This window comes from Medicago truncatula, chromosome 1, assembly GCF_003473485.1.
Source record: "Medicago truncatula cultivar Jemalong A17 chromosome 1, MtrunA17r5.0-ANR, whole genome shotgun sequence".
Taxonomy (NCBI): Eukaryota; Viridiplantae; Streptophyta; class Magnoliopsida; order Fabales; family Fabaceae; genus Medicago; species Medicago truncatula.
In genome coordinates, this window is record NC_053042.1 from 26,859,756 (window position 1) to 26,872,771 (window position 13,016).

Genomic DNA, 13,016 nt, shown 5'->3' on the forward strand with positions numbered 1-13,016 from the left:
TTGCACACATGAAAAAGGCAATTATGCAAATAAATTTGAATTATGCTATTTTAATCGCAAACTAACAGATATACAGCAAAATCTCAAGGAATATATTGAACAGAAAAATGAATTCAACAGTAAAAGATCTAGAAGGCGAAGAAATAAAATAGAGAGAAAAACCATCAGAAATATAGGATTAATGCATCAAGTGAATCTCAGACGACCGTCGTGAGTATTGAAAATCCAAATTCATCATATGGTTTTCAATTGAAATAAAATAACTAAAAAGATGAACAAATTAAACACGAAAATAAACATACAAATACAAAATAAATAAAAATAAAGCAGCAGAAACAGAGAAGATAAAATGAACTGTGAACATAGGAGGGTGGTTGAGCGAACGAAACTATTTAAAGGAATGAGATTAGGGTTTGGAATGGTGTATGTGTATTCTCAATTCTACCCTTACTTGTTATCTTAAAGCCCAATGATATTTTGGGCCTAATTTTGTTTACAGCCCTCCCTCTTTCCCCCATGAGGTTTGAACATTTCTTTATCAGCCCCCCAAAAATCTTTTATGCCCCGTGAATTTTTCAATTTGCCCTAAATTCAAGAGTTTTGTATGTATCTATCGGATTTGTACTGTACGTATCATTTATTCTGTTATTGTTAACAATGAAATGGTGGGTCCGATTTTACGAGGTCGGGGCTTGAGACAAGGTGACCTTTTGTCACCTTACTTATTTATCATTTGTGCTGAAGGTCTATCCGATCTCATCCGTAAAGCTTAACATCGTGGAGATCTCCATGGCATATCCATCGCGGAGATCTCACCTTTTATTTGCAGAGGACTGCTTTTTATTTTTCAGGGCAGAGGAGAAGGAAGCACAAGTTATGAAGAACATTTTTCATAAATATGAAATAGCATCCGGGCAAGCCATTAGCCTTTCAAAGTCTGAAGTTTTCTTTAGCACTGTTGTTCCATCTCCTATTAAGGATACCATCACCAACATCCTAGGAGTCAGAGCGGTAGTGGGAACTGGGAAATATCTTGGTCTTCCGTCTATGGTGGGTCGAAGCAAAGAGGCAACATTTGGTTTCATTAAGGACTGTATTTGGCACAAAATTAATAGTTGGAGTAGCAAGTGCTTATCCAAGGCTAGTAGAGAGGTAATGATCAAATCAGTACTCCAGTATATTCCATCTTATATTATGAGTGTATTTTTGCTCCCAGATAAAGCTAGTTGATGATATTGAAAAAAAATGATCAATGCTTTTTGGTGGGGTCATGGTGGTAACACACGGTGTGGGCTATAAGGACTTGACATCTTTTAATGTGGCTGTGTGTTAGGTAAACAACGTTGGAGATTTCAAACTGATCCCACTAGCCTTGTTTCTTGTTTGTTTAAGGCACGATATTTTCGTCACACTAATTTTATTGGGTCTAGCATTGGACATAATCCAATTTATGTTTGGAAGAGTATTTTTAGTGCTAAAATTATGGTAAAACAGGGTGCACGGTGACGTATAGGCTCAGAAGCTAATATACCTTTTTTGGGTGCTCCGCTTGACTTAAAGATGGGTTATCCTATTCCATGACTAATCCAATATTTAAGCCTTTGTTATAGGTGAAATTATGCGATTTTATTGATAAGATTTGAAGGCTTAATATGTATGTATGTTTTATATTGTGCTACCTCAATCATATATTTAGTTAGTCCCAATAAATTTATTTGTCAAAAATTACTAAACATGAAAATCATAAAATTGTCACATGATTAATTAGTTTCTGTCATCTTATTTAGTTTGTTCATCATCTACTAACAACATCTTTTTTACAAATGACTTAATTGTTTACATTGAAAAAGACATTACTTGTGTAGTTTTGTGTTTAAAACAAAATCAATTAAAGAGAAATTTGATTTCTCGAACTCAATTTTTTTTAAATAATTATTGCAATTTTTTATTTTTTGGTGTTGTTTTAATTTACATTTATATAAGTAAAATTATTGTGAATTTTTTTTGCTTATATGTCAATTTAACATACAAATTTTTTTAAAAAAAAAAAATAAATCGGTTATTCCTTTCGCCAACAAAAAAAAAAGATCATAACACCACATGAAAACTTTATATTAGCTTCACCACTATTTTTTTGGTTACAAGGCTAAAACAAAGCAGAAAAAAACAAAACAGAAAAATGGAAAGAGGCTAGCGCCTCATAAAGAGGACTCCTAATTCATCCGTCCTAAGCAGAGGCAGCAGGTCCTCTGGAGGAGAAGAGTGGAGAGTCAATTCAACATCGCTCGATGCTCCAAGTTTAGCCATAAAGTCTGCACACTGATTTCCCTCTCTGAGTGAGTGATGAAGGTTGAAATTACGAGAAACCATGATGTCTTTGATATTTTGAATGAGAACAGCATAAACATGAAAATAATTTAAATCATCTTTGATGAGGTTGACTGCAAGAAGGGAGTCTGAATAGCACGCCAATTCCTCACAATTTAAGTTGACCGCCAACCTTAACCCTTGATAAAGAGCTGTGAGCTCTGCAAACAGAATGTCCTGAGAATGACTGATGTAGCCCGAATAACCTGCTATGTATGTTCCTGTGTTGTCGCGAAAGACACCTCCAAAACCTGCGCGAATGGGAACACCGAGACAGCTGCCATCAACATTGAAAATAGTGCACCGACGGTTGTTATTGTTCCAACGGATCAGCCTAGGTGAAGGGGCAGCGCCTTCAGCTTTATAGAAAGCATTAATGATGGAATCTGCCAAATTGAAGATGTTATTACTGAGTTGGAATTCTGACATGGTTGTATTGCCTAGACACATGTTGTTACGGTGCCGCCAAATCCACCATAAACCAGCAAGAAAAATCGTTGAACGCGTGCATCTGGATCCTTCCCTCAATCAATCTGACATCGAAATGGAGGAGAAGAAAGGATGGTAGGAGAAACTGATTTTGTTCCAAATTGCAGCAGAAAAATTACAGTCCCTTAAACAGTGAAATAAAGTTTCTTCATGGACACCGCATCTAGAGCAAATTGCTGAATTTACCATGTTCCGGTGATGGAGCAATGATAAAGTGGGGACAACGTTGTGACAAGCCAACCAAATCAAGAATTTGAATTTTTCAGGTACTTTTAATCTCCAAATCCAGCTCCATGAATCAGTAACTTGAGTATCAGGATTGTGATGAGAAATTAGCCAATCGTATCCGCTTTTAGTAGAGTAAATACCATTTTTTTGATGAGGCCAAATATAAGCATCCATAAGAGATGGATTGAAATTTAATCGGGTGTTGTTGATGGTTTTTACTATGTCTGTGGGAAGGATGGTGTAGAGAGATTGAGAGTGCTGACCATTATTTGTGATAACAAATATTCTTCACCTTACAAACTATTTTTTTATAATTCTTCTCTTGATATACCCATTTTGTAGAATTGACATAGGCTCAATCCAAATTTCAGTGCTAGTGCTTACAATAATTTTTAAATAGAATATAAGGTCAACGTGAAATTTGCATCACGTTTGTATAAATAAAAAAATAATTATATTTCAACTTTCTTTTTGAGAGATTAATTATATTTTAAATATTATCCTTCGAATGTAATTTTGTTTTAAAAATATTGATTTTGTAGAATTGACATAAACTTCATTTTTAATTGTTATTATTAGAATGTAATAATAATTATCAAATCGATTTCTTCTAGTTTCATTCAACCCTTTTACTTGTTCATTTCAAAATTTGAACAAGTCATTTCCCTATTCCTGCGGATTAATAAAAGAGATCCATTATACACAAAACAATCCAAAATAAAATATTACATAGTAGACATCGATAACTTATACAATCAACATGACATATATGTGCAAAATTTACACGATAAAAATTTACACTTTGACAAAGAAAATTAATGTCATTAACTGTTTTGATTGTTCTTAATGACATTAAGTAACATGGATACTTAAGATTGAAAACATGTATACGGTATGATACATATATGTTTCCGACACCGGCACAATACTGACATAAGTAGACCGGTATGTATTCCCAGTTTGGTGAACACAAGTGATTTCAAATTTTCTATCTTCCACTAAGTTCAGTGAACGGAGTGAGAGTTCCATTGATAAGAGAACTATCTTCACCTTCTTTGAAAGATGAAGGCATGGCTGGCCAAACAAAAGCCGGTCTTTCAATCGGAACCATTGGAGGAGAAGCTTCTCCATTAAGAACCATCAAAACAGTTTTCATTGATGGCCTTTTATTTGGATTTGGATGACAACAAGCCAACCCTAAAATAAGCACAATTTCAACTTCTTCCTCAAATTTTACCCTCTCATCCTCATCATCCCCTTTACCACTTATCCTTTTATCCACAACACTAACAATTTTTCCATTTCCATAAAGCTCCCAAACCCAATACACAATACTATTTTTATAGTCATCTTGTGCATACACATTTCCTGGTCTTTTTCCACAAATAACTTCCAAAACAAGTACACCAAATGCATACACATCTGTTTCGACCGTTGCTCTTCCGGTTAAAAAAGTTTCTGGTGCCATATAACCTGGTGTTCCAGCAATTTCCTTTGTCGAATGATGAGTTTCATTTCTCTTTTGAATTGTACGCGCCAATCCAAAATCACCTAATTTCGCAACGTAATCAAAATCCAACATTATGTTGCTTGCTTTAATGTCTCTATGAAGTACCTTTTTTTCACAACCATCATGAAGATAATCCAATGCTTGAGCCACATCACGGATCACGCCATTCCTAGTTTTCCAATCAAGTACTTTCGAATAATGTAATTCGAGTTCCCTCGATTGGTTAAACAGGTACTTATCTAAGCTTCCATTAGGCATGAACTCGTAAACAATGAGAAGTTCTTTTTTCTCATAGCACCAACCAATGAGTTTCACCAAGTTTTTGTGGTGAAGGCTACCAATTGTTGTAACTTCTGCTATAAACTCTTGCTTTCCTTGTCGAGAATCCTTCGAGACTCTCTTCACAGCTATCTCTTTATTGTTTCCAAGGATTCCTTTATAGACAGTTCCAAATCCACCTTGGCCGAGTTTGTTCTGATGGCTGAATCCATTTGTTGCTTTGACCAATTCCTTTAACTGATATTTCTTTGGAGCCATAGACGAGTGTTGAATTTGATCCTCTATCCTTGGATATGCATCTTCTTGAACCTCATCGCTTCTTTTCCTTCGACAATAAAGGAATAAAAAGACGAATCCACCTATAAGTATCACCAATGGAATTATAATCCAAATAATCCACAAGAGTTTTCCTTTACTACCAATATCAACACCATTGAATTCCCATCTTGTTACACAGTTTAACTCCGTGTAATTGCTTGTTGAAGCCGAGAAACCAACATAAACCTCTTGTCGAAGATAAGAAGATAGATTAAGAGGTGGAGATACCAAAATGGTCTCCATAGAATCTAGTAAATAGTCACCCATTGAAGCAAAAACAGATATCACATCATTGAAATATTGAATTCTCACAGTTACATGTATACCAGATGAAAGATTAACCTTAGTGTTATCCAACGATGCTTGTACAATAGACGCGATGCTATTTATGTTGATTCCAACATGGTTGTGAGGACCGTCTTTTGTTGAACTTTGTCGTGTATCGAACTCAACAGCAAGAATTCCGGCACGAGAAGTTCCATTGGTGGAAGCATTTACAATACCTAGCCATTCTCCAGCACTGTTTTCAGGGAGAGATGTATCAGAAGCTAATATAAAAGCTATGCCTTCTCCTCCGGGCGATGTTTGAGGACTTATGTTGAGAACAAAAGTGGTGTTAAAAGAAGAAAGTTTGTTTTTGTTCCAAAGTGTGTATGGCTTTATGTAAAAAGCACGTCCAGAATAGTTTTCTATTTCACCGCGATTATCTGGGGTTACTTGGATAGCATCTTTGTATATATTTGCGAATTTACTTAGTAACAACTTGGTTGATCTATCACTTTGTTGGAAGGTTGGGAAATTGAAATAAAAGGAATTAACTTTGGTTAAGGCTATGATAGTGAATATGATTGATAATAATTGATATTTCATGATGTTTTATTTGATGAATTTGTTGTAATTTCAGACAACGTGAGCAATCACCAACACGATATTAACTGAACCATATATGATCTGAATTTTAGAAGATAACATATAACATATATTCTATATAGTAGGGTAGGGATGGAATGATTTATATACTTGTTTAAAATGTGTGAATTCCTCATTTCATTGTATTTTCAACATCCACTATTTCTAGGAACTTTCATACGCGCTTTCGGAGTAATAAATAAAAGGAAAAAAAGCTTCCCCTTGGAGGTTTATGCAATGTCATACTTGTAGAGATATTTGTTCTCCGAGGATTTATGACGTTATGAAATTATTTGATTGAATATATATATATATATATATATATATATATATATATATATATATGGGATTTGCTAGAACACACCACTAGTTTTTATGTAGGAGTGTTTTAGCAAGCTACACCTTAAGGTGTATTTAACTACTTTTTAGTTATAACTTGCTAAAACACACCTTCTAAAAAATAAGTGGGTGTATCCTAGCAAATGCCTATAGGAGTTGCTAACATACGCCCACTTATTTTTTTAGAAGGTGTGTTTTAGCAACATTCACCTTGAGGTGTATTTAACAACTTTTTAGTTATATCTTTACTAAAACACACCTTAATAAAAACTAGTGGATGTATCCTAGCAAATCCATATATATATATATATATATATATATATATATATATATATATATATATATATATATGTGTGTGTAAAAAAAATAAAATTACACTGTCATTATATATAAATTAAATCTTTTAAATAATTATTAATTTTGTTTAGAATATATTTTGATGGAAATGTGATGCAATGAAAAAAAAGCTATATAGTTGTTTTTTTCCTTGAACAAGCCAAAAATGAGATGTATTAATAACAACATTGAGTCATCATGCATAAGGTGTGCAAAGAATGAAGCTTGGAACATGGGTGTAAAGTTGTAAGGAAATTGAATATTAAACATGAAGAATGGTCTTAAGAACATATAGTTCCTTCAATAATATATTTCAATTATAAATAAAGAGTATTTTTTAAGATCATAGTCTCTTTTCAGGAGTAATGTCCATTCATAATTAAGAATGATCTTAAAAGTATAGTTATTTTTGATATTTTATTTCCTTGAAGAAGTTAGAGGTTAGAACGGTGCTAGACATATATTTGAGTGGTCATAATATCAAAGTTAAAGAACTTAAAAGTTAGAATGATTATAACACCATATGTGAGTGGTCAGTATCATAATCGAATGGTCACAATACCATATTAGAGTGGTTTCAATGTACAATTTGAGTGACCTTTAATAGCCATATATGAGGGTGTAATTCTTGAATGATTTTGTACAATGCAGTAGTTAATCGCATAGTTACAGCTAGACTTGTTTTATCCTGAAGGCGACGTGATTGATAGTCTTCCTTACATAATTTTGAGTTGTGTCACGAAATGTCTTAAACATAGCGACTTGATCATGACACAATAGTAGTAGCTTCGGTGGATGAAAATTCTTTTTCAAAATAGACTTTAAAAATTCAAATATAACAGTTTTGAAATCCAAATATATCAGTTTGCAAATCAAAAACCATGCAATCCCAATAGTTGCTGACACTCTAGTTGGGATGACTATATATATTAATGATTTTTTTTTGTCAGGTAGTCTGGTGGTTAGAATTCACCTTAGAAGGTGAAAAAGTAGGGTGTTTGAAACTGAGCTATGCTCACGAGACTATTAATGATTTTTTCTATCATATACAAATTTATACATGTTTTTAATATCTAAGTTTGTATTGAAACTTATGTATTTAATATTAAATATGGGCATAATCAAAGTTTGCCCATTTTTTTAATAAATGACAGAGCTTAATTTTGGTTTAGTCAACATAAAAAACGGGCATTCCGTACATGGTTTCAACTCTTTCTACGTCGTGTAAGAAAAGACTAATTCAATTTTATTTTTTTTCCATAAGAAAAATGACAGTTTTATACTTTTCGCCACTTACAAAGTTAACTTACACAAATTTAATTATTATATTCCTCTTGCGTCAAGACGGCACAATGATACAGTTCTTTCCATTTTTATTAGTAATGAACGATAGTGTGGTAAACATAATTAAATAACGGAGAAGATTAAAAGAAAGAATATGGTAAAAAGAAATAAATAACGAGTTTAATATTGTTCAAATAGTTGTGGATTGTTTCTCCTATTATTAATATGGTAATAATAATATTTTACCATATTAATCTCCGACGGGGTGAGCGACTAGGAAAAGGCCCCATTAACAAAGATAGGTCGATCGAGAAACGCCTCCGACATCCAAAACTATTGTCTCGAACAGAAGACAAGAGCCACTTCCCACTCATAGAAGGAACAAGAACTACTAAAGTTTTACCAATAAACTAATTTCAGAATAAGAAATTCATCCATCCACTAATTGCTCGAAATATGTAGTTGTTCCCGAGAAGATTATATCATTTTAGGCTTTATAGATGGTCTAAACAACTGAGTTCAAACTAAATCTATACTTAACCTATATTAATGCTATAACTTAATCCAAAGAAAATACCCACTAAATACGTCAAATAACTGGGTGCAATGAAAGCTCAATCAAGCCACCTAAAGACACTATACAAAACACGGAGGGTCATGGCACACGTCACAAACAATTGATTAGTTGATTCCTCAACCGAGCCAAAATAAAATAGTAGGACGTATTCTGTTAAAGATCATCCTTCTTTTGAAGAGATTCTCATGAGTAGGGATCCCATCACAAATAATCTCCCAAGATAAGGTAATTACCTTGAAGGGGGGGGGGGGGGGGGGGGGGGGCAAGACGACTGAGAAACGACCAAAGGGGTCAACTTTCCAGGACAAAGAATCAAGATTCAGAGAGATGATAACATATGATTGATTAGAGCTAGAAGCTCAGTAATAAAATCTTTTTCTCACACAAAGATTTATCCTCTACTTAAGATCCAAACCCCACTCAGAACCCACCCTCAAACCCATGTTCCCCACATAACTGTCCCTTTTATCCGAAATAGAGAACAAACGAGACAACTTGGTCTTAAGACAGATCTGACCAACCCAAGTATCTTATCAAAAGAAAGTATCATGACCATTTCAAACACCCCATTAACTCTCATCTCTAAACCAATCAAAATCTAACTCAACTGAGGTTCCAAGTAGTGAGATAACTTTCCACCATAAAGAAACATTTTGAAAGCTTTCACCTCGACCTCCTGACACCAACAAAGGCCTTATAGAACCATATTTGGTAAAAAAAAGGATGCCATGTCCTACCTCTGCAAGGATTTGCCCCAATAGGAAGGCCAAGATTTATAAAGGTAAAGAACTCACTTTACAGTGGAGGAACTGTTTTGCAAGCTAAAGGAAGTAATTGCTTACATTCATACCAATCATACTACTCTTGGAAAAGTTCACATTAATATAATATCCTAATTCAAACCCTCTAAGAATAGTCTTTATGGTCCAAAGGTTTCCCACAAAGGCATACATATAATCAAGGTAGCATCAACATATTGAAGGTAAAAATACCACAATCCTTGAATTGTCAATCCTAAACCTAAAGAATTCATTCAGGGTCTCTCCTTCCTTAAAGACCAACTCAGACCCTTAACAACTAGAAGGATCATGAAAAGAGTCAAACAAATGGGCATCTTGTTTGAGACCTCTCTAAATATTTATCTCTTCCGTTAGGCTACCATTTACTAAAACTGATAAATTTCCAAAGAAGTCACATGCACGAATCCAACTTTATTAATGACTTCTTAAACTAAACCTACCTATGATATAATCTAGAAAACTCTAGTTAACAGAGTCAAAGGCCTTCTCAAAATCCACTTTAAAAATGAGACAATCTCTATTGGAATATTTAGCAAGGTTTAGGATTTTTTTGACTACCAACACACCATCCACTAGTTGCTTACCTTTAATGAAAGCCAATTAGTTAGGTGAGATTATTTACATATCACACCCATCAATCTACTAGTCAAGACTTTAGCAATTAGCTTATAAAGAGAACCAAGAATGGACATTGGGAGGAAATCTCATAGGATAACAAGGGAATCCCCTAAATGTCCAAAAACAAAAGTTACAGAGGTTGGAGTCGAAATCTCATTTAGAACACTTGTAAGATAGTAAATCCTTTTTTTTTATTTTATATTTTATAGATAGACGAAATGACAAACCATCATAAATTCATATCTAAGTAGAGGTGAGGTGCCGGTCATAACGTCTAATCTAACCATTTCTATAATGTTGTCAGTTGAGATATAATTTGTGACAAATCCTTGAAATCTGACCTGTCATCTCTTCCGGATTATTTTCTTTCCTTCTTCAAGGCCCCATAGGTATAATTTCTTCTATCAAATCTTTATTTAAATTTTTTTTTTTTTTTTTGGGGGGGGAGGATTTTGGGAAAATTTCATGGGTGGACTGAGATTTTGTTTGTTTATCGAGGGTGGTCTAGGTGTGAGAAGGTTAAGGGAGTTGGTTTGAGGATAATGTGTGAGGGTTGTAGGAGGTGGAGGTAGCACATTTTTTTGGATAGATAATTGGGTGGGGGAAGTGCCTTTGCGGGTAAAATTCCCTCGCCTTTTTGATTTGGCGGTTGATAAATGGGTGATGGTGCAGCAGATGGAGAGGGGGGGTGGGCCGTTGGTGGAGGTGCCTGGGAGTGGAGGAGACGTCTCTTGGCGTGGCAGGAGGAGACGGTGTCCGAGTGTGCATCTCTGTTGTATAATGTTGTTTTGCAGGACCAGACTTTTGACAGGTGGCGGTGGTTGCTCGACCCCATTCCTGGCTATTCCGTGAAGGGTACTTATACATATCTAACAACGCTAGATGTCCAATCCGACCGTGGCCGGTTTGTGGATGTGTGGCTGAAGCAAGTTTCGCTTAAGGTCTCGGTCTTTGCCTGGCGACTTCTCCACAATCACATTCCAACTAAAGACAACCTTTTTCGTCGGCGCATGATTCCTTTCGACGACACTTCTTACATTGCTGGTTTTGGTTCTTCCGAGATCGTGGATCATCTCCTATTTCATTGTCCTCATTTTGATCTGGTGTGGCATCACATATATCAATGGCTAGGCATTTCGTTTATCGCTCCGGTGTCCATCAGTGATCATCTATTTCAATTTTGTCATTTGGCGGGGCTCCCGCGTGCTATTCACTCTTTTCTGACGGTAACTTGGATGGCTATTGTTTGGATTATTTGGAAGGAATGAAACAATATGATTTTTAATTAGAAGATTGACACCTTGGATCATTTAGTAGATAATGTTAAATTTATGTCTTTTTTTTTGCTAAAGGCATATAAGCCTACTTACGTCTTCAGTTATCATAACTGGTGGCGGAACTCTTTACCGTGTATGGGTGTTTTGCTATAGCTTGGTTTTGGTTTTGTCTTTCTTCCGGAGTACTCTTTTATGGCACAAAACTTTTAGCTGTATCTTTTGGTGGTAATTCTCTTTTGCACACCTTGTGCGAGATGAATCCCCTTTGATGATTTAATATATTTCATTTTGGCTTTTTCAAATATTTTTTTTTTATTTTTAATTTTAGTGTATGTAAAACTGTTTTGGTGATATCACCCAAATAAATAAATTAATACGACCGGTTCTAGCAAAGTAATTTTTTTGGACCCTTCGGTCATAGCAAAGTTAGTCCGTGTGAAAATCCTCCACGTGATATGATCTACAAATTAAGGTAAGGAGAAAACATGCTGACTTTATTACATGTTTAATGAATATGATATTGCTTCAAATAACAATATAAGTTAAACTATTCTACACCCCTTTGGGAACAAAATAGCCGTCAAAGACTAAAACGAACAAGTTGTATAACCGTATGCTTCTTCCTTTGTTTCTTTAAACACGACCTTGAAAGTTTCTTGGTCGCATTCTTGTTAATTACTTGTTGGACTTCTAAACGCTGTTTACATTATATGTAATTTTACAATATAGATTAGAATACTTTTCTTCTGTTGGAATTACATGTTGTTACTTATCTCTATGTCTCTTCCTATGTGAAAAAAAATGCCTAAATATTTTAGTTTATTATGTGTTTTATTTATCCAAATGGAGATGGTCATATATTAAAATCGTTAGAGGAGAGTGTTCATAAGAGGAGACCAAAAAGAAAAGATAAATATTCAAAGTACTCCCGTTCCCCAACCTACCTGCACCGTAAGACCACGACTGAATGATCTGGACACAACGTTGTTTGATTTCGTGTCTTATTGTGGTGTTCGTTTGATTCATATTGAAAGACCAGCTTCAGTTGATCACATGGTCAATCACAGATTCAACCAATGATTTAGACGTCAACGTTGCATATACGGAAACATGGTATTCTGGTGATTTAAATTTTATCATATTATTTGTAGACATTTTGCCGATGCTATTAACTTGGATGATGGGAGTTTGATCGCAGATTTACCCTTTACATTTTTAGCGATGTCGATCACTTTATTGTATCAGATGAACTCTATCAATTTGAATGAATGAATATCGTATTGCTTTTGTCAAAAAAAAAAAAAACTAAACACACATATTATAAACTTGTAATTTGAGATTCTTCACATTTTTGACTCTACCATATACGAGAAGTCGGAAAATAATTATATGAATAGCCACTAGAATGATGGGAAACGCTCTTCTAGAGTTCTTCTAGAATGAGCGCCGCCCAACTTCATTCTTGGATTTCCACTCCTCTTTTGTCTTCTAACAATTTCCATTCATTATTGCACAGTACTAAACTCAAATTACGTAAATTGATTTTGTTCCATCAAGATTCCATCAAATTCTTGTGGTGTACGTGTTTTAATTTTACGTGAATTACCAATTTGATTTGTTTGACGATGACCCACTATGGCATACACGTGCCATTGGCCGTGTGTGTCCGACACCGTCCCTTCAGC

At 34.7% G+C, this 13,016-nt stretch overlaps 3 protein-coding genes and 1 non-coding gene across 4 annotated transcripts; 1 reads left to right on the forward strand and 3 right to left on the reverse strand.

Moving 5' to 3' along the window:
- Positions 1-159: 159 nt before the first annotated feature.
- LOC112418431 (small nucleolar RNA Z161/Z228) lies at positions 160-245 on the reverse strand. Its single transcript, XR_003008648.1, has one exon. It is a non-coding gene; the product is annotated as a small nucleolar RNA Z161/Z228 (small nucleolar RNA).
- Positions 246-789: 544 nt separating this feature from the next.
- On the forward strand, positions 790-1,230 carry LOC112418429 (uncharacterized). Its single transcript, XM_024774776.1, has one exon. The coding sequence runs from the start codon at positions 790-792 to the stop codon at positions 1,228-1,230; it is 441 nt and encodes a 146-aa protein (XP_024630544.1).
- Positions 1,231-2,190: 960 nt separating this feature from the next.
- On the reverse strand, positions 2,191-2,796 carry LOC120578217 (uncharacterized). The gene has a single exon (XM_039830609.1). The coding sequence runs from the start codon at positions 2,794-2,796 to the stop codon at positions 2,191-2,193; it is 606 nt and encodes a 201-aa protein (XP_039686543.1).
- Positions 2,797-3,763: 967 nt separating this feature from the next.
- Positions 3,764-6,220, reverse strand: LOC25479622 (probable L-type lectin-domain containing receptor kinase S.5). Its single transcript, XM_013587947.3, has one exon. The coding sequence runs from the start codon at positions 6,059-6,061 to the stop codon at positions 4,073-4,075; it is 1,989 nt and encodes a 662-aa protein (XP_013443401.1). The 5' UTR covers positions 6,062-6,220; the 3' UTR covers positions 3,764-4,072.
- Positions 6,221-13,016: the final 6,796 nt, after the last annotated feature.